The following is a 21,367-nucleotide window of genomic DNA, read 5'->3' as shown; positions in this document are numbered from 1 at the left end:
AAAATATATCTAAACATATAAAGTTTATACACAGGTAAGAATCATAATTCAAACTCGTCAAACTTTAGCTGAAACAGATAAAAACACATACTGCAAAACACATATTACTGCATTGAATATCATTCACTTAAAAACACATGTAACTGCAACGGATATCATTTGACTTAGACTACATAAAACTGCATCAAATATCATTAACTTACAAGAAGAGTCTTCTGATTTGGCATCTCTTCCAGAAACATCCTGCAACCTTCATGTGTAGACCTCAACCTCCGATGCCTCCTCTGCATTAGTGTATAATCTGTAAAGATTTGTAAAAGTTAAAAGCAATGACAATCCTCACCTGTGCCTGGTATAAATTCAATACCTGGCAAGAATCATCTATAAGCAAATAACAAGACAGTTCAACCCCCATTCACGCCGTGCTCTCACTGTCCCTTCTTTCCTGTGCCAAAGTGCATGTTACCAAGCCCTGATGATCAATGGGGAAGGACAGGAAATTAATATTTCTGAATGAACAACAATGGATTCGTCTCTTGTGAAGAAATCCAGATTGCCTTGTCCAAATTAGGGTTGTGGGAGAGAATGCAAGAGGATAATTAAACTAATATGAAACTAAAGCACATACTTTTAAGTGCCAGTGAAATTGGAGAGAACTGGCAAACTAAAATGATGCATAGGATCTCAAGCAAATCTTAAGTAATGGAATTATTTCATTCTGATGTTAACCACTTCAACAGCAAGCTTAGTCAGAAACCAGGGAGGCCGATCTTAGTGTACAACCTTAACAACCAACTGATAATGAATATATCCCTCTATCCTGACGGGAGAAGGTATTTAGATAACAGGTCATTTCTCAAGTATCTCAAGTAAACATTTTCCCAGGTAACAGACAAGAGTGCTGCTACAATTCCTCGGCGAAGAACCGATCATACAAAGGGTAAACTCAGTAGCCAAGTAATTTTCATGGTCAGACACCATGGATTAGTTCAATGCACTTTTAAAAGGCAAAGGAGCAGTCTCAAGAACACAAAGTTGCATCAAGCACTTAACCAAGAATCTCTTAAAAGCTGCCTATACTAACAGAGACTCATTCACATCCAAACTAAGATATCTTATTAATAAGACACAAACCCACATGACTCCACCCTTGCATTCCTTGTTCTACGTCTTTGCAACTGGATCCTTACTTGCAGCAGTGTTCACCTGCTTTGCAAGATAAGCTTCATAAATCTCTACCACCACACGAGGATCCTTCTCCACAAGCTCCATGTATTCCTCCCGCTTACTGAGCTTGTCCATGTTGTCCATGATCAATGACAAGGCTGCATCTAGTAAACTTTTCGCACCGTGCTGATGAGCAAATGCGTAGTATGGGAGCGAATTCTCCCAATTCAGTTTAGACATCAGATACTTCTCACAGTAAGTTTTGAGATGCTTCACTTGGTATTTCTCTGCCAAAACTAGAAGATCACAAGCCATGTGCTCGTCTAGGGAGGCCTCTGCAGTATACAAATAGTTGACAAATGCTCTAAGGGCATCATACGATACATCACTGATCTTGATCGTTCCACTGATGCTTTCTTCCATCTCATTTTCGAGCATCGCCCTGAACACCGGGGATCGACTTATCTATTTGTTAATCATGATTAAAAATCTCGGAATTAGCACATTATCAAGAAATCATAAACTACACTTTATATGTCAAATGACTATGATTCGAAAAGGAAATTGCTATTCTAAGAGTGCCATACTTGTAATCGAATTGAAACTAGGGTTTACGATACCAGAACAGCGCGATGTGCTGGGATTGAAGGCGAATTGCACTGCAAATCAGTCAAATCAGAAGAACCAGAAGCCACCAAAACGACGTCAGAAAAGCAAGGCGTGCTCGGCTTGGTAGCGATATTCTGCCCCACGCAAAGCAGTCGAAGAAAGTTGACTTTCGCCTTGAGTTCATCGATCTCCCGTTTGAGCTCCTCCTCCGTCTCCCCTGCCTCCTCGTAGCACTCGCGGCACGTCCCGGCGTCGACGTCGCCGTAATCCTCTTTGCACGACAGACACTTCATTTTCCCACGCCGCCGCCGCGCCGCAGAAGGCTCATCCTCCAGGTCGTCCTCCAAGTCGTCGTCGTCGTCCTCGAAATCCACGTCGGAATCCGACGAGAACCGCCGCCTGTGCTGCTGGCTCCGCCGCATTGTCCCTGTCGGCAGTCTTTATACCCTTCTCTCTCTCTCTCTCTCTCTCTCTCTCTCTCTCTCTCTCTCTCCGGTGCCTTGCGATGCTTTTCGTTAAGTTTTTCCTTTCACGAACACCGCTGACGTAGCACACCCACTCCTTTTTCCTTCTTAAGTGCAACTTTGACGCATAAAGCGTTACTTTCAGTTGAATAATTTTTTGCGACTTCAGTTGAAATTGTAGAGAATATACTTATATACAGTCCCACACCTTGACGCTTTTTATATTACCTCCCACGCGTGCGATATAGAAAAGGTACGGCCTATGCATAATATATTCAATAAAATATTTTAGGTATTGTTTTTTTATTATTTCCAACCAAAATCGATAATATTCATTTAATACCGTTGTGTATAATAAAAATATATAATCTTTTTATTTCGACCCACATATTATTATTTTTTTTTTAAATATATTTAACAAATATAATTAATTTAATAAAATTTTAACATTTTAATTAACAAATATTTTTATTTTTTTAAAATTAATTTACATTATTTATTTTTAAAATTCTTTATTTTTTTAAAATTAATTTACATTAATTAAATAAATATATTTTTTTTATTCATTTGTAGTATATAAAAATATATACATATATTTTACTAAGATATAATTATTAAAATATTTAAAATTCTATCAACATCACTCATATAAAATATTATTAATAATTTATTAATCTATACTAACTAAAATAAAAATATTATGTTCTTAACAAAATGAATCACTATCGGGAGAGAGTATTAATTTGTTTTATAAAATATTATATCATTTTATTATTTAAAATAAAATTTAAACTAAAATCAAATAAATCACTATTAAATGTATATAATTATTAGTAAAAATTATTATTTATTCCGTAAATATATAATATGAAAATATTACTATATTTAAATAAAAATTTAAATTAATATTATATTTCAAATTAATTTCAAATCATTATTATATATTCTTAAATTTCAGACAAAACTTGTATGTAACAACAAATTTTGTTTTAAGAATAATATTCAAATTTTTTATAAAAATTGTGCTTGTTTGATTTCATGGGCAAAATTTTAAAAATTAAGGCATGTAAAAATAAATTGAAAAGAAATATATATATTAAATAATTAATAAAAATATAATACTATGATAAGTATAGGAATAATAAATATATAAATTATAAAATTGTTTATGAATAAAAAGGTTGTTTGTCACAAAAATAATGTATACGAAATTGATTCCCAATAAATATTATAAAAATATATATATATATTTAAAATAATAACAAATTCTACCTAAAATATTATTTTTATATTCACCAAATATTTTTTTTACCTTCTACCATAAAACAATATTTTCTCATACTAAAAACAACTGCAACTAACTAAATAAACACAATTTTGTAAAGGGAAATTTGAATAAAAATTTGGAATAATTTTACATTTTTGTTTGGTCTTAAAAATTAAATATATATATTTTTTTCGCTTCTCTCACAAATATATATACCCTAGAGAATTAAAAATTAAAATTCTATTTATTTTACAATTTCTTTTATTATTATGTTTGTTACTTTAACTATTTAACTTTTTCAAATATATATATATATTATACACATTTTAATCACAACTCAAATAAAATATCAAATCCAAATAAAATAAAATAAAATAAATTCACTAATTAAAAATATCAATACTTATATATTAAACTACTCCAATTCACTATATTCTTTATCAATTATTTTGCTAATACACTGTTTGTTCAAGGGATGTTGACAAAAATTTATTATTCATTCAAAAAATTTTCTTAAAAAATATCATATCAAATACTTATTTTTTTAATTTTTTATATATTAGTATGAAAATCAATTTTATATTCAAAATATTTTATATCACATCATATACAACTTTTATTTTATTCAAATCACGACTCAAAATCCAAACTTCCAAAGAAATACACCCTAAATAGATTCTTCGGACATATATCTACATGAATTTTATGTTTTAGTGATAAGAAAAATCAATTTGTTACCATTTCTCTTTAATTTAATTTTATGAAAATAAAGCATCCCCAAAATTTGTATTATATAAATTTAGTGAAACAATTAAAATAAAAAATGGAATAATAATTACTTATATTAACAGATTAGTATATTTATTGAATTAATACAAACTCATGGTAAAATATCGAATCAATAAGAATCCGCCACGTGTCGTGTCATAAGAAATTCTAAAAATAAAATTAAATAAAGAATAGAAAAGAAGGAAAACCCCTCTCAGTTTTGAAAATTTTCAAAAGCCCCTCTTCTTGCAACCCCCACCGGACTCTCCTCTAACTAGGGTTTCAAATTTGAACAGGTAAGATTCTTTACCAAATTGCTGCAGTTCGTGTATGATTACCTTCAAGTATGTAGTCTTTTTGGTTTTCCTTGAGGAAAGTTTCGGTTCTTAATTTGGTGGACTCTTATTTTTGTATGCATTTGATAATTGGGAGTTAATTTGATAGCTGGATACGTATTGGTGCGATTTTAGGTCGCGGTAGTGGTGTTAAATTCTTCGGTGTGCTGAATTGAAGTATAGGAATGAGCGGGGAAGATAAGGAAACCGATGCTTTTGGCGGTGGAAGTTATGTGAGGAGCGGAGTTGTGATGTCCATCTCTGATGCTGCAAAGGAAAATGGCAATATGGATGTAGAAACTGGTTCCTCGAAGTTCGGAGATTCTATGCTTACATACAAGAGGCGGAAGAATTGTAAGGCTGAGAAAGTTGAGGAAGATGGAATGGTTTCAGATGGTACTGCGACAAAACCTATCAAAAAGGTACGGTGATTTATTGTATGGAAATGCACAGTTTTCAATAATTATTGCTTGTCGATGTCTGTCAAATGGGAAGATGAATTCATCTGCATTGAACAACTCATGTTTAGTTATCAGTTGTTTCTATAGAACTGTAGGTTAGACTAGAGACTGCAGTTTGCAGAACACAGTGATTTTTGTGTTGGGCAAATGAGTTTTTTGATGATTTCTTAACAAAAAGAGAAGAGTTATCTGGAATATATCATAGACTGTCACATACAGAAATTATTGCACATTGGGTAGTGTAGTGGGTGTGTGGGATATTTAAAGTCAAATTTTGTGAGTTCAACCGACGAATGTGCAAACCATTGCATTAGGTTACTTTTCCCTGCTCAAATAAAATGTTACATATCAGAATCTGGTGAAATATAAGGTTACTGCTTGGTAGGCGATCTAAACATATCCGGCAAAAGACCTTTGCTAGCTTTAGTTTGCTAAGGTGGTGGAGAAGTGCTTTGTTTTAATTTTCTTATTGTTTTTTTCCCGTAATTTAAGCAGCAGATAAAAGCATGAACCTCAACAAGACAAAAAATTACTGCCAAGCTCCTGCTGCCTTTGTAAGCAATAGTTTTGAATATATGTATGTCAATATGAGGGGAGAATGATAATACACTGACATATGATTCTATTGTAATTTTACCTTCTTGTGATTGATTTATGTCCCACAGCATGTAATCATGCATACCCTTCTGCCCTATGGTCAATCTTTGAAATCTTAGTTCGTACATTTTATTAAGCTCATGTTTGTACTTTTTTACAATAAGTAGCACTTTGTGGTGTTATTCACACCCTATTAATCAATCTCAACATCCTCAATATGATAATTAAAACCTGAGGTGCCTCTGGTGAAGTTAAAAGGACAATACTTCAATACTTGAAACAGCTATATGATGCATTCATTGTTTGGTATTACGCATTACCCAAAGTTATTTGTGCATATCTTTAGTTTTAGTGATGGGCTGATGGCTATATGAGAAAAGTGGGTAGTGTAGAGGGTGGTTAGATCTTGAACATGAATGACAATCTTTTCTTTCGTGTTGAATTGTAACATTTCTAGGATATAGTGAATGTCTGCAGTTGGTGCCAGATAGTGATGAAATTTTTTGTAGTAAGTTGTATAGCATCACTTTTTTCCCTTTTTTAAACTACAGAACTTTCGAACGTATTCAATTTTAAGCATTGATTTTAAGCTAAAGACTCGAGTATTCAATTTTTTTTGGGTTTTAACATATGTGTCCATAACCTGTTAGATGTGAATTGTAATCACTATTACACTGTTGGCTGTTTCATATTGATTAGTCGTTTATATTCATTTCAAACTTACTTCTTGTTATATTCCTCCATCTCTAGCTATGGTTTCTTGTTATACTCTCTCACTTAAAAGACTTGCTTATTTGACACTGCCTTTAACTAGATCAGTTGTTGTATTTTCTGAGTTCGAAATTTTGGAATCCGAAACTGTTCAGATTCTTTGGTAGGCCAATTTTTATGATGCCATTTCAATCCATGCCTGTTTCTGACTTCCTGTAGATAGTATGTGTCTCACACGATGTTACCTAAAGATCTTGGAAATATTTTTCTGGAATCTGCTTGATTTTATTCGCTTTTTGTTTCTTTTGAGTTTTAAATCTGATTGCCGGTGACTGTATTGACACTGCATTATTTGATTTTGTAGTCAACGAAGAACTCATCTGATCAAGCTAACAAGAAAATGCTACATTGTCATACAAACTCTTCTGATGATTGTTCGCTCAAGAGCCAAAGAAATGTTGTTCTGGAGCAAATATGTCAATCGATTGAAATTGAATGTAGTTTGAAAAAACGGATCCAAGACGCCCTCGCATTTCATCCAGGAAGCAGTAGCGGACCTATTGCCAAAGTATGTATTATAGATCATTTATGAGTAGCATCAACCTTCGCTTTCTTCTTGTCTTGTTCGAGTTAATATCACCATCAATCGTATCTCTGCCTTTCTGCAACCTGCATTATCATTCTGAACTTAGTCGATATTTAAATCAATAATATGGCTTTTCCTACACAGGAATCTGATCTTGCTTGTGAAGCTGGAAGCAAAGGCACCATCGATAACGGGTCTCTATGTAATGGTCTCGAAAATTCCAACAATTGCAGTAGGGGTGTCCATATGAATCACGAGACAATCACAGAACTCTGTCAGGGAACCTTTCTCGAGATTATTATGTCCGAAAATTTTGCCAGATTATGTAGTTTACTTCTTGGAAATGGAATCAAGGCTGATAAGCTACTGGATTTGAGTTGCATTAATTCAAGAATGAAGGAGAAAGCCTACGAAAATTCGCCTATGCAATTTTATTCAGATATGCAAGAGGTACTTTTCTTCTTCGTGCATTTGTTCTTCGGAAGCCATAATTTGTTGAGAGTGTGGTTTACTTCTAATCGATACTCCTTTCACAGATATGGACAAGGCTTCGAGAAGTCGGCACTGATATGATATCCCTCTCAAAATGCCTGTCGGATAAAACGATGTCTTCTTTTCGCGGACAGGTAATGAATTGCCTTAAAAAATACGATTATCTGCGGCTATTGTCTTCTTAAACCTTATTTGCTCGGGTCTATGCAGTTAGAGAGCACGGGACATGTCGTTTTTGAGGATGTTAGAAATGAGGTAACCTTTTTTCCTACTCGGTCGTAACTTTTAACCTGCAATATGATGCGACTATTTCTAATTACAGTGCTATTCGCGAGAATCTGACATTCAGACGGCAGACTTAATCGAGGACAACGAACTCGGCGAAGTTCATACGTGCAGGCAGTGCGGGGAGAAATCAGACGGCGGAAACGGTCTAGTGTGCGATTCCTGCGAGGAGATGTACCATATCTCCTGTATCGAGCCTGCTGTTAAAGAAATCCCGACGAGAAGCTGGTTCTGCGCAAACTGCACTGCAAAGGGAATCGGATCGCCACACGAAAACTGCGTACCTTGCGAGAGATTGAACGCTTCTGAATCCCACCACGACGGCACACGAGAAGACGAACCTATGAACGGCGAAGTCCCAGTAGACGAGAGTTCGAAAGATTTAGCCAATAGCGAAGGCGACGACGAAAGGTTTCAGCATTGCAAGATTTGTCGAACTCTGGTTGGGAACAACGAGGACTACATGATATGCGGCCATTCCTTCTGCCTTCACAAGTTCTACCATGTGAAATGCTTGACGAGTAAAGAGCTGCAATCGCACGCGCATTGCTGGTACTGTCCGTCTTGTCTGTGTAGGACTTGCCTCTACGACAGAGACGACGAGCACATTGTTCTATGCGACGGCTGCGACCATGCCTACCATATCTACTGTATGCAGCCGGCGCAGCTTGAAGTGCCTAAAGGGAAATGGTTTTGCAGGAAATGCGACGCCGCAATCAAGCGCATTAGAAAAGCGAAGCATTCGTATGAGATTATGCAGAATAGGTATAAAAGGAGAGGCGCAGAAGGGAAGGTGAAAACAGACGACGCCCTGGACAAATCTGGCGGCGTCGACATGCTTTTGAATGCGGCGAAAACACTTAATTACGAAGAGAATCTCGCCGCGATGGGAATGAACTAGCGTAAGGGGAGGAAGACTAACCTCGGATTTTTCGGTTTCGGCTTTGATTTTGATTTCGCCATTTCGGCAGAGGAGCCAATTCTGCTTCTGCTGTTAGAGCCCACCTGATCACTTCAAACAGGTAATATTCTGAAAACTGTTAGAATTTGTATGCATATCTTTATATGTTTTTGTTGTAAAATGAGACATTACAGCAAATGCCTGAATTAAGTCAATAGCATTTCTTGTTTTCTAGGAATGGCCAACGTACACTGACCTGTGGTTTTTTGTGTATTATCCTTTCTGTCACTATATTTGGCCAACAAGTTTCTTACCTGTTTATAAATATTTCCACACTGTAGCTAGAAGTAGAAATGTCGACAAACACAGCATCGTCATCGTTAAACATTGAGCTTTTTTTAGCCTTTATTGCCAACGGTAAAACGGCTTTCGTTTGAACTCAAACCTGTCGAGTGCAGCTGTTTTCGCCTCTTCACTAGCTGTACGGCGCTCAGCCGGTCATCCTTCGCCTCCACAGAATCTGGCTGAAAACGACAACGAATAATACGTGATTAATGATGCAAATGTATAAGGCAAACAATGAAAAGTACTTAGTCTAGGGTTGCTGCTACCTACCTTAATGGCTAATGCTTTGTCGAAACTTTCGACTGCAATGTCGGGCTCCCCAAAGTTTAACTGAGCTCTACCAAGCGTAATCCAGGCCTATATATACGTCAGAATCGCACGCAACATATTTGGACAAAGTTGAAAATTTTCAAACACCATACAACAATTTTCTTAGCAATCTATGGACTCCTACTCTGAATTCTACTCGAGGAATTGCAACATATGTGGATTTAAATCAAATACTCGTCGTCAAGCAAGCAAATGATGAAAAGATAACAATGCCTTCATTGCAATTTAGGAAAAGAATACTCCGAAAGGGCAGATTCATACAGCAAGGAAAAACTCTAAACATAAATACCTCAGCCCATGTCGGTTCCAATTCAGTAGCTCCTACGAAGATAGAACACAGAACAAGTTTAACATTTCAAGAAATACAAAAAAGGAATCAATCATGAAATGATAATGTGTAAGAGATGAACTCCAGCAGATTACGAAAACATGATAAAACAATTCTGCGTCTTGTAGGCAATAAAAGAACAGGAAAAGAGGACTCACGAGTCGCAGACTTCAAAGCACTCCAGGCTTCGCCAAGCTCGAGTAAAACCTGGGCTTTTTGTTCGTGCAATACAGCTCGTTCGGGCATCAAAGTGGCCGCGCTCTCCCACTTCCCTAGCGCCTCCCGGTATTTTCCCTCCTTCAGAAAAGAAGATCCAAATGAATAACTAACACAACTAATCTAAACTCCATCACCATACACAAAGGTTCCGTTTACCTACACATTTTTTATACTTCTTACACTATTCATTAGCATTAATTTTTTCAAACAAATATCATATCAAAATACCAGATTACGATTTTGAAAACCCTGAAAAACCTCTACGTAAACTGAGAGGAAATTTCTTGACACATGCATTTATGCAAGCAACAATCAACTCTACTAATTATCTCAACCTACAAAAGATTTTCACCAGAAATTATTCAAGCAATAGATATTTAATACAATCTTCCCTACCAAGTTTGGCAGTGTTTCTTCAAGAAATTCATAAATATGTATGTTTAGTGCAATCTTCCCTAAATGTTTAGCAGAGTAGGATCAAGAAATTGCAGTGTCGAACTGACCCCAAAGATCACTTCCTAACACATTCGATGAATTTCTGTAAATGGAGTAATCTCACTATACATCATCATCATCATCACCAAACCACAGTACAGCAGAAAAACCCTAATCCTTCGCCATAAACACCACCAAGAAGATCGAAAAAGAAAAAAAACAAAAAGAATTAAAAAACGTACCTCAGCGAGGCTATTGCCTTGAGCTTCAAAGTCTAGAGCAAGAGCCTTCATTTCTTCATCGTCAGAAATCATCACCGAGGGTTTCTTCTCGACGTCGTCTTCTCCAAGCGACTCTGCTGCAGCGCTACTACTCGTCTCGGATTTCGAATTCGAAATCGAATTAGGATCTTCGAAGGGAAGGCTAGGATTAAACGCGATGGGGCGTTTCTTCGTCTTGCTTTTGCTGTCGTTAGGGGTCTTCTTCCATGTCATCTTCATCTTGTCAAATTCTTCGAGGATTGCTTCGTTTCGGTTGCGGCTTACACAGAGCTTTCTCCTCTCCTCCCCTCCGATTTTTCCCTACAAATTGCTTCGGAGCTGTAAATATCAAATTTATAGTCAATTATTTTTCCGTAGTCAGTCAAATTGCCTTCGCTAATCACTATTAACACATGAACTGGTCTGGTCTGTGTTGGATCTGTGGCTAAATTAATCAATTTGGGGAAGGCGAAATCGAAGGAAACAGAATACATAGATCGACATAATTAGCTATAGATTCTTTGGATTGGCTATAAGATAATCTTCTTCTTCTTCTTTTTTCTGTGTGTTGTTACTGAATATGAAACTGGTCCAGTAACTAGAAGACAGACATAGTAGCCACGAAAAAGAGAACTCAAGAAAGAGGATAATATATGTACATATGTGAAGAACACGAGGAGCTCAAATCAAATCAAATGATCAATTAGTTTAATTTGTTTGCCTCCTCTCCCCTCCTCATCATAATCATCTTGTTCTAATTGACAGTGACATAAACTAGGGCAATTGGAGGAAGACGTAGACGAAGAATTTCTTCACGAATACATCACAGGTGTAGAGATAGAAATACGTAAATATATACACATAAATATATGTACGTATGTATGTATTGATCCATCAGCGACGCCATTGATGCACGGCAAGTGATCTCAACCTGATGCTCGCCCGAAACATACATATCTCTTTGTTTGTGTTAATCTTCTAATCTCTCCTCGAATTCAATCCATGTTATTTTGCATCTTGAAGCTCTCCTCTCCATCGTAGTTGAATCCGAATCCGACTCGAGGTTTTCCCATGCTGAAATTGAGCACCCTCGCATCCATGTTGTACTTAATCTCTCCTTCATACAATAGCTTCCTTATATAGTGTTCCAAATCCGAACCAATCAGCCGCAGTGTGTACTCCGTGAGCGGTGCACCCTACCAACCAACCAACAAATACAATATGACAATTATCGACACAACACATAAAAATTTAGCTGATTTTCGAACCTCATAATGATCGACGAGTTCTTGGAAACAAGAGAAAACTTTGGTGCAGGTCTCGTCCGTCCACACAAACTCATCCGTCGGGTCGAGGATGAGTGTCAGCTTATCCATCTGCGTCTGGTCGAATTCGCACGTCTCCGGATCAACGTAGGCTGCGAATATCCTCACGTGACGTGTGGTGCTGCTCAGCCACTGCCCGCCGTATTCCCGCTCCATGTTCTTGCTCTTCACATTCGTCTGCTTTTCCACCGGCCTCGGCGTCTTCAGCTGCTGTTCGTTCCGTTTCCTCTTTTCATTCCTGATTTCCTCCTCGATCACTTCCTTCACATCCTCTTCGACTTCCGGCTGCTGCGCAGAAACAAAAAGCACAGTTCTTTTACCCAATCGCTTCTTCTCCGGCGTCCGTACCAGTATCGAGAAGTAGGTTGAAGTTGCAGCAGCAGTAGCCATGGCGGATTACAGATTTTCCCTTCTCTGTAAAGCTTTTCTTCTTTGTAATCAAATAAATGGCTAGAGAATTTCAGGCCTCAAGTTTCTTGTGGATAAGAATTCTTCAGCCCTTATCACATACTAATTAAAATCGTCGAAAAAATAGCAGAAAACTAAGATCAATGGAGAAGAAACAACCCATATAAAAAACTGTTAAATTTCTGCAACTCAAATTGAGTTTTTACAGCTCCTAAAACTAACTATGACCTACCTAACCTAACAACCTACCTACACAGTCAAGGTTCTTAACAATGCACATCGTCAAATAACACAAAAATCGAAGGAATTCTTACCTTCGAAGCGGCAATCTTTGCTACGATAGAACTAACTATCTCTATGCATGATTATGATCTGTTTCCTTAAGTTCTACCGTATGTGCATCGGGATGAGTATTCATTTCATCGTCACTGACTTCTAAGCTAATGTAGTCAGGGAATTTCCCGTCATGCCAAACTATGTCGTTTGTACCTTTGGTGGAGAGCTCTTCAACTGGGGGGAAGCTGCAGTCGCCGACGAGGCCGCCGTCAAAGTATCTGCCGCGCACGACCTTCTGCTCGGGAGTGGGTTTCTTGTCCGGCTTCTTCTTAGGATGGTGAAGCTTGCACGTCGACACTTGGGGGCACATTCCCGTGGCTTCGTATGCAGGACAGACATAGGTGTGCTTCTTCGGACACTGCAAGTTCGGAGATATGATCCATGCACGATAGGTGAGACAACGTGGGGTAGTGTGCGCGTGTGTGAAGTTGGGGGCAAAAGGCGTGGCGTCAAGAAATCAGCTTATAACGGCTGGCCTGTCCTCGATCAGATAACCCCATTATAGATCCAAAAAAATGTGGACAAGACGGTAATAAAGGCGAGACAAGAAATCAATACCTCGTTCCCATCAGTGCAGTAGCCTCTGAGAAAACTTTCGCAAACAGCCGAGTCAGGATTCAGCTTTACATGTCTATAAGGGCAGTTCTCATTCGAGCACAACCCTAGAAAAAATAAAAAGATTAGATGCTCGTTCCGTAGAATCACCAATTAACGTGCTCCCTACCTTTTAGAAAGTAGGAACAATCTTGCATTCTCTCCGGGATAACCTGCAAGATGAATAGGATCTTTGTAACGGCGAATCTTGGATGTTTGGCACCATCAAATACGAATCACCTAATATTATATTATATATATATATATATACCTTGTGAGTCAATTTGCAGTCGGGGGTGGAGCAGGAACTGTTAAGAAATTTAGTGCAGACTGCGATTTTAGAGGGGTCGTGAATGTAGGGGCACTTTCCATCATCCTTATTGCATTTTCCAAATCTTGTGAAAAACTGGCAGTATTTTCTCTTTCTAGCCATGCGCAATCTGGCAGTTCGCAAACTCCATCGAACCTTCTCACTGGCCAGATAACGGGTCAATTTCTTTGGGTCTCTAACCAGCTTATTACCATTTCCGATTCGAACATATCTACACAGTAGCAGGCATTAATAAATGGTCGATATATCCCTTGCTTAAAATTTGACATAGCCACCAACGGAACGTACTCGTCGTTGTCGATGAATAATCTCCTAGGAACATAAGACCTCTTGGCATCTTTTGCAGGTTTTTCCACCACTGACGATGATTCTGTCTCTGCTAGAAACAAGACAATAAAAAGAGGTTCCAACATCAAACTTCTAGATTTGCTGTCAATAACGCCACACAAATACAATTAATTAACAATGCAATGGCTTTTATGGCTCTAAATCATGTTATATCTAGAGAACCATTGCTACAACTACCACTCAGCATCAACAAATGCAACATGCACATTTGTAAGTTGTAGCACAAGATGCAACATGAAAATTTAATGAAATTTAGAAAGCTAAGCAAACCGTCTGTAATTCTGTGAAGAGTTCTCCTTGTTGGGTCCATTCTGTAACGCTCTGAACCAATACGAAATATTCGTTCTCCTGTTCATGTAAAACGAAAATAAAGAATACAAGAAGTTATGTACTAAGAACTGATAGATGGGAAGATACGATATACAAATTAAAAGCTAAAGATCCACATATATTAATAGTATATTGATAGTTTAGATACATATATCGATGAAAAGTTAACTAAACCAAATAAATTTCACAATTAAAACATTCATGAAATGATAGGCTACACCAGGATTGCAGAGCGGCGTACCTGGTCGCAGCTAATCAATAAGTACCAACTTACTAGAAACAATAGTTCGGGTCTTCGATGCAACTGGAGCAGCTTCCTTTTCCTCTTTTTTCCTCTTCTCAGCTGCGGCGACAGCCCGTGTAGCTTCCTGTTGATAACCATGCCACACATATGAATACACATTCAAAATTTCATAAAACAATCCCTCACAAGATTTTCCATAACTATCATTAAGTGCAACGAACAACCTCATTGGTTTTCTTCGAATTTCTCTCCATTGATTTTGACCACTTTAAACTAGCACCACCGACGCTTAAAATTTTGGATATCCTAACTGAATATCCACGTGCTGATCTTTTGTAAATGGCGCCTCTTTTTCTTGACAGCAGCAATTTTGAGCTACACCACAGAAGTCAGAAACAACAGAGCAGATTCTAACCTAGAACCATCACATTCAAGCAACAAACACGAGAAAAATTTATATATATATACAGTAATAATCATACCTGGGTATGGAATATGAACTGCCATTTACTCTTGTCCCTAAAGCATGGATAAAACTTCTCCAGGGTGCAACTTTTTTCCATGTAAACATCTGAGGCCATGCTTTTCGAGGTCCTAACACTTTCTTACGTTTCTCCGAAGATGTGTCATGCAGTTTCCACACAAGTGAAAACTTTGAAGACCTACAATCCTTGGGAATACCAGATTGTCGCCTTCTAGAAGTTCGATTAAGAATGGAGTAAGAATCAGGAATGCTTGGGTTCACATTTGCATCCTTTCTTCTCTCATGATCTTCAGGCGATGCTCTGACAAGCTGATATTTCTTACTCTTGAAGTAGCTATCAGATGGTGGGTGTGCTTGGGGTTTATCTACACCCGACGTGGATGTATCACTAGAACAAGAAGAGGCAATCAATTGATTTGACCTCCTCTTAACATATATTATCCTCTTTCTTGAATTCTCGTCTACATGAGCACTATGGCTGTCCGAGTTGTTCACTGGACCAATTTCATATTCAGTAACAACAGACGTATTTACAGCCTCATCCAAAGACTCTGATGATTTAGGACAGACATAATTAGGACTATGCGAGTTTCTCAAAGGAAAAGACTCTCCAAGGTTACAACCAGTGCTGGTCAATACTTTGCTATCATGACTTGGGGGCAACTCCACGGATGTTCGACACATATTTACTGGTTCTATTCTCAATTGTGTCGGAGCACCAGTATCAACAGTCTTGCTATTGGATACCTCGGTATTCTTTAAATTCACTATACAAGGAGTTAATTTATAAACCGAAGAATTTGAGACAATGCTGCATCCAGGCACAGTGACACGGGATGGAGAAGGCTTCCGCACAAGGCTATTACCCTTTCTGATGTATGAACTCCCTATAGCTCCAGTAGTCTTTGTTCCATGACTGGGAGGAAGAGAACCAGGCTTTACTTTTGGCTCTGTTACTGCAGCATTAGAATTACCTGTACGATGCCATGTCCTTGATTTTGTAACATGCGGAGAATGTAAAATCCTTGATCTCGCAGAACTTATAGGCTGACGACTAGGAAAAAGTTTAGGAGCAGCAGACGTCAGCTGGTTCTTGTTAGAAATCAGTTTCCCACATAAAATATTTGATTTCTCCATCACTTTCACTTCATCGCCCTCAGTAGAGGTTGCTGCATACTGAGAATTAGTCGATAGATTCTCAGAAACAGCCTTTCCTATTGACTTCCCAAGAGAGAAGAATCTGGGAGCAGCAGTCCTAGGACCACAGTTTCTTGAAAATCCTGTGTAAGAAGGCATCCCTTCAGGAGAACTCATGCAGGATCGCATTTCAAAACTAGATTCCAGCAGTTCATTATCTGAATTTGATGCAGAGTGGCCTTTTCTATCAGCACATAAAGATATATTGTTGGCAAAGGTAAACAGATCATCTTTAACCCGCGATTTGTCAGCATCATCAAGAATTTCATCTGAGACTGAAACCTCCGCGGTCCCATTGCCAATTCTGCACTCCACATCCATAGGACCACATTCATTGACGACTTCAGATGCAGATAAAGGGCCTTCATTTGGTGCAGCTCCCTGTTCAGCTAACTTGGTTGACGATTCCTGACCAAGCACAGAATAGTCACTTGCAACGCCATCAGCAATTGTATCATCATCTGAAAGAGATGACAGTTTTGGTCTTGGGGTTGCTAGTTTTATGTTCTTCCAATGGCCATGGAGTGAACCATCAGGACCAAAGTTGATCTCTGGAGTCGAATACTCTATTCTACAAGGCACTTGGTTCAAGCAGGACTCCTCCTTAATGTAGTCTTTCTCACCAACAAGGCAACCTTCCGCAGCAGGAACAGGATTCTTCTTTAAACATCCTTCGACTTCACCACCTATAGGCCCAAAGGTATCAACAACTAAATTAGTTTCCGGCTCAGCAAGACCCATCTGAGCAACAGTGGCTTTCATGTTCCCAAGAATCACAGATGGGCAATTAGGAGATAAACAGGTCATAGCAGCCCATGATTCTTCTCGTGATTCTTCAATGTTATCATCTCCATCAGAAGACAGTTTCTTTCTCTCGCCATCAAGAGAAGAAACAACATATTTGGTTACGTTTGCCTTATCACCGACCAAAGGAGAGTCTAAACTCGGTGAAACATCTATACTAACATTCAAAAAATCTGTACCATCAGTGCCATCCAAACTTCTGATGTCCATCACATTATCCCCCCCAACTTGGAGTGTATTATCCTGTGCTTCCGAAACCTCATTACAATCAGCATCCCCCGAGCTCTCATCCAATATGATAACATTACCAGGCTTTTGAATCAATGAACTGTCTGCTTCAGGAGATGAACTCAATTTATGGCTTACAGGGAAACATTTATCTTCCTGGAGCTCCAGAGTATTGGATTCAGGAGTTTTCGACATGCCATCGCCTTCAATGGAAACTTCAACTTCAGAAGGTCCCGGAGCAAGATAATTTTCAGACATCACCAACCCATCCTCGCACGAATGTACACCTGTATCATCAATCTTATCAGAGCACATTCTAGAATTACAATTGGAATTCTCGGCAGTGCCAGGTGGCACCATTATGGCCTTGCCAATTAGTGCATTCGACTTGAATGAAATAGCAAGGTCCATTACATCCTGCACCTCTTCGGCTTTCTCTTCAATTCCTTTCTGCGTCTGCTCAGATCCTTCTTCGTCCTTCACCTTGACGCTACCGTTGCTCGACTTCCTCTGACCATGTTGCCACTTGTAGCCTCTGCTATGAGAAGTATTCTTGTTCTGCAGTCTCCTCTTCTTAGACCTTATAAATTCTTCTTGACCAACAGTTCTTTCCAACCTGCCGCTAAATCTGCCAAAATGCAAATCATCCTCCAAGCATCCAAGCTGTCGATTTTCTTTTGCAAATGGAGCCCCCTCACTGCCAACATATTTCCATCTACGCTCATCTATGAACCCCTCCCTATACAAGTCGCGACCAGCATTATAATCCCTCCCACTGCACATGGCATGATCTTGATTGATAATATCCCTGTTCCTCATACAATCATCACAAGCCCTCTCGCTGCCCTGCGCATGATCCCAATGACTAGTACCATTATTCCACCTACCTTGATCACCATCCCGATCAAAGATTCTACTGCCCCATCTTCTCTCATCATAACCCCTCTCTCTGCATAAAGAAAGACTCGGATCTCTATTATCACAATCCCATCTCCTGCCCCAATCATCATTTCTATCATCCCCACGCATATTGACATCTTCCCTCTTCTTGATCATCTCACTACTATAGCAATGGCTATCCCGGTACCTCTCATGATTTCCTATATCAAGAACCCTACCACGACGTTCTATCGCATCCCGATAGAAATCTTGACCGCAACTTGGGGGTAAATCTCTCACATGATGATCTCTAGAACCCCCAAATAAAACTTCATTTCTCAAGATTGGGTTTCTTTCGGAATACTCCCCCATAAACCGCGAAGGAGTATCTTCCCACCGCGGAATAGGCGGGGGAGGAGCCAGAGGATAGTCATCGCGATTGAGATAGGGTTCCGGACGAAGACCGAATTCGAAGCGATCGCCCCTTCCAACAATCGGTCTGTACGGTGAAGAAAAATTGACCGGAGGAGAAATAGGCTGCCTCTCAATGTAACCACCCGGCGGCGGCGGCGGTGGAGGCAGTGTTGGCGACGGAGGGAGAGGATAACGGAAAATCGGAGGACAAAACTGTGGAGGCGGAAGGGGGGCGCCTAAGGGTATAGGGGCGAAATCGGGGGGTTGAAGAAGGTTACGGTACCTGAGATGATCGCGGTCCGGGTAATGGAATGGCGGCGGCGGCGGCGGCGGCGGCGGTTGCCACAGATCCATTGCGCGGCGGCGCTTCTTGGAACCCTCTGCGAAAGCGTATTGGAAGAACGATTCCTTGCCTCTTCTCTGGAGAGAATTTTCAACTATGGTCGGCGGAGAATGGAAATTGTTTCGAGTTTTTCCCAGTATAGGTAGGGAAATTGCATCCACGTACCCCAAGCAAAATTATAATAATAAAAATTATATTATTATCAAAATTTATGCTATAAACTAAATTTAAAATATTTTTAAAAATGTATTTGTTTCGTTTTAATTCAAAATATTTATTTTTTAATAAAATTAATTATATATTAATATTTAAATATTTTTAATTTTTATTTAAATTTAAAATATAATATCTATTTAACTTACAAATATAATTATTTTATAAAAAATTTAAGACGAAAATATCAATTTTTTTAAAGAGATATAAAATTAAAAAATAACTATATATTACATATATTAAAAAATAAAAAATAAAAAAGAGTTAGCTCCACCCTAAGGATTGCTACCGTCGGAAAAAATGAAGAAGAAAAAAAAGAAGACAAATCTTCCACTCCACTTGGATAAGACAAAGGCAAAGTTCAAAGAAGATGAAGTCGAAAGTGAAAAAAAAAAACGAAGACAAAATGCACCCAAATATGAAGACGGAGAATAAAAAGTACAATAGAGAAATGAAAAGAAAAAAAATCAACAAGAAAGAAGAATAAGGGAAAAAAAAAAAAAAAAAGATGACAAAAAAAAATATCTGGAAAATAAAAAGAAAAAAAAATCGATGAACAAAAAACGAAAAGAAGAGAAGAAAGAAGAAAAAAAAAAAAGATCGAGAAAGAAAGAAGAATAAAAAAAAGATATAAATAATTAGAATGATGAAAGAAAAAAAAAAAGATCGAGAAAAAAAAGAATAAGAGAAGATATAAAAAATTTGAAAAATGAAAGAAAAAAAAAGAGATCGAGAAAGAAAGAGAACGAGAGAAAGTATAAATAAGAGGAAGAAGAAAGACAATAAGAAGAAAAAAGAAAAAGATCAACAAAGAAAGAAAAATGAGAAAAAATATAAATAAGAGGAAGAAAGAAAGAAAAAAAAGAATGAACAAGAGATAGAGAAAGATAGAAAGAAGAAAGAGAGAAAATATAAACAAGAGGAAGAAAAAAGAGAAGAGAAAAAAAAAGAGACAGAGAAAAAAAAAAGAACAAAAGGAAGGAGAAGAGGAAAAAAACAAAAAGAGATTGAAGAAAACGAAGATGAAAGAAAATTTAAACAAGAGGGAAAAAAAAAAAAAAAAGAGATGGAAAAAAAGCAACAACAAAAATAAAATAAATAGTACGAGAAGAATAATGAGAAATTGGGCTTTGATTTTAAATTGGGATTTGAGTAGTAAAAATTTTGAATTTGAATAGTAATAATGAAAAAATATATATAAATAAGTATTGATATAATGTTTTGAATGTAAAATTTATTTTTAATATAATATAAAAAATAAAAAATAGATATTTGATTTGATTTTTTGGGTGATTTGATTTTTTGGGGGAAAAAAATTGAATGAATAGTGTAAATCCAATCCAATCCCCCAAACCAACACACCCATAGTGTACGTGTATATATATATATATATATATTATATGTGCATGTATATGTTTGCATGTACGGGTGTGCATGTATATATGCACATAAACATACACATATAATATATAGATTTTGTTTTTACTTTTGTGATTATTTATAGAGTATGCTCTATAATCGGGCTTTGATTTTTTTTTTTTTAATAAAATTTTTAGCTTGATTTTAATTTGAAGTAATGAATATCCGCGGGAACAATAGATCATTGGTGAGAAGAGTTAACGATTTAATTTAATTTAAATTTGAGATTGTGCTCGGAAACTGTATTAATTAGGTAAAAAGGTCAATGAATCAATAAATTGTAGTCTTTATTTAAAAATTTAGATCAAGTTGCCGTATCTTGATAATTCGATCATAAAAAAAAACCACATTACTAGAAATTTAAGTAATACAAATTTGTTAAATCAATAATGAATTTAATAAAGTAGTAATTGATACGATAAAGTATCTTAAATCAGTTAAATCGATAATGAATTGATTATTGTATTGACTCCATTTGATACGACAAAGTATCTTAAATTTATAATAAGTGGAGTATAAATAAATAAACAAACAAGTGTTTCTCATCTCCTAAAACAAATACCGCTCCGTCCATTCACAAAATTTATTTGAATTATCAAATTACAAAGTAATCATTTAAAAAATATTCATATTTTATTACAATATCATTACTTTTATATTACTTTTAACTACTTATTATAATTAAAATATTAATATTAGTATTTAAATTAGGTTTCAAAAGTAAATATATATTTTTTAATTTAATAAATGAAGTATATTTTTAAAATGAAAAAACGAAAAATACAACCATGAAGTAAATGTATAGCCAAAGTGACCATTTTCAAAAGTAATACTAGTAATTTTTTAAAACACTCACAATTAATCTTTGAAAATTTTCAAAATATTGTATCCCAAAAATGTCTAAACGACC

The 21,367-nt window shown here is 37.0% G+C and overlaps 5 protein-coding genes across 7 annotated transcripts; 1 reads left to right on the top strand and 4 right to left on the bottom strand.

Moving 5' to 3' along the window:
• Nucleotides 1-796: 796 nt before the first annotated feature.
• On the bottom strand, nucleotides 797-2,336 carry LOC127256997 (BTB/POZ domain-containing protein At4g08455). Its single transcript, XM_051283247.1, has 2 exons — nucleotides 1,788-2,336; nucleotides 797-1,632 (listed from the first exon to the last, which is right to left on the bottom strand). The coding sequence occupies exons 1-2, from the start codon at nucleotides 2,196-2,198 to the stop codon at nucleotides 1,165-1,167; spliced, it is 879 nt and encodes a 292-aa protein (XP_051139204.1). The 5' UTR covers nucleotides 2,199-2,336; the 3' UTR covers nucleotides 797-1,164.
• A 2,155-nt stretch (nucleotides 2,337-4,491) lies between these two features.
• LOC127256996 (PHD finger protein EHD3) lies at nucleotides 4,492-8,873 on the top strand. Of its 3 annotated transcripts, none has more exons than XM_051283245.1 (7): nucleotides 4,492-4,571; nucleotides 4,794-5,032; nucleotides 6,744-6,947; nucleotides 7,110-7,415; nucleotides 7,502-7,591; nucleotides 7,668-7,712; nucleotides 7,780-8,873. In XM_051283245.1, exons 2-7 carry the CDS (start codon nucleotides 4,796-4,798, stop codon nucleotides 8,641-8,643), a joined length of 1,746 nt encoding a protein of 581 aa, XP_051139202.1. In that variant the 5' UTR covers nucleotides 4,492-4,571; nucleotides 4,794-4,795; the 3' UTR covers nucleotides 8,644-8,873. The 3 variants fall into 3 exon arrangements, with proteins under 3 accessions (XP_051139202.1, XP_051139201.1, XP_051139203.1); XM_051283244.1 differs by having other exon boundaries at nucleotides 4,746-5,032; XM_051283246.1 differs by lacking the exon at nucleotides 4,492-4,571 and having other exon boundaries at nucleotides 4,747-5,032; nucleotides 7,807-8,873.
• LOC127256999 (uncharacterized) lies at nucleotides 8,789-10,969 on the bottom strand. Its single transcript, XM_051283249.1, has 5 exons — nucleotides 10,543-10,969; nucleotides 9,805-9,943; nucleotides 9,608-9,639; nucleotides 9,259-9,345; nucleotides 8,789-9,167 (listed from the first exon to the last, which is right to left on the bottom strand). Exons 1-5 carry the CDS (start codon nucleotides 10,798-10,800, stop codon nucleotides 9,042-9,044), a joined length of 642 nt encoding a protein of 213 aa, XP_051139206.1. The 5' UTR covers nucleotides 10,801-10,969; the 3' UTR covers nucleotides 8,789-9,041.
• A 203-nt stretch (nucleotides 10,970-11,172) lies between these two features.
• LOC127256998 (NAD(P)H-quinone oxidoreductase subunit M, chloroplastic) lies at nucleotides 11,173-12,399 on the bottom strand. The gene is made up of 2 exons (XM_051283248.1): nucleotides 11,829-12,399; nucleotides 11,173-11,756 (listed from the first exon to the last, which is right to left on the bottom strand). The coding sequence occupies exons 1-2, from the start codon at nucleotides 12,273-12,275 to the stop codon at nucleotides 11,556-11,558; spliced, it is 648 nt and encodes a 215-aa protein (XP_051139205.1). The 5' UTR covers nucleotides 12,276-12,399; the 3' UTR covers nucleotides 11,173-11,555.
• Nucleotides 12,400-12,455: 56 nt separating this feature from the next.
• On the bottom strand, nucleotides 12,456-18,987 carry LOC127256995 (uncharacterized). Its single transcript, XM_051283243.1, has 9 exons — nucleotides 14,959-18,987; nucleotides 14,701-14,851; nucleotides 14,507-14,600; nucleotides 14,173-14,250; nucleotides 13,843-13,933; nucleotides 13,495-13,765; nucleotides 13,354-13,396; nucleotides 13,188-13,291; nucleotides 12,456-12,987 (listed from the first exon to the last, which is right to left on the bottom strand). The coding sequence occupies exons 1-9, from the start codon at nucleotides 18,834-18,836 to the stop codon at nucleotides 12,649-12,651; spliced, it is 5,049 nt and encodes a 1,682-aa protein (XP_051139200.1). The 5' UTR covers nucleotides 18,837-18,987; the 3' UTR covers nucleotides 12,456-12,648.
• Between the last annotated feature and the right edge of the window lie 2,380 nt (nucleotides 18,988-21,367).

This window comes from Andrographis paniculata, unplaced genomic scaffold, assembly GCF_009805555.1.
Source record: "Andrographis paniculata isolate CXL003 unplaced genomic scaffold, ASM980555v1 Contig57END, whole genome shotgun sequence".
Classification (NCBI taxonomy): domain Eukaryota; kingdom Viridiplantae; phylum Streptophyta; class Magnoliopsida; order Lamiales; family Acanthaceae; genus Andrographis; species Andrographis paniculata.
Note: the sequence above shows the minus strand (reverse complement) of the source record. Positions and strands in the feature narration are given on the sequence as shown.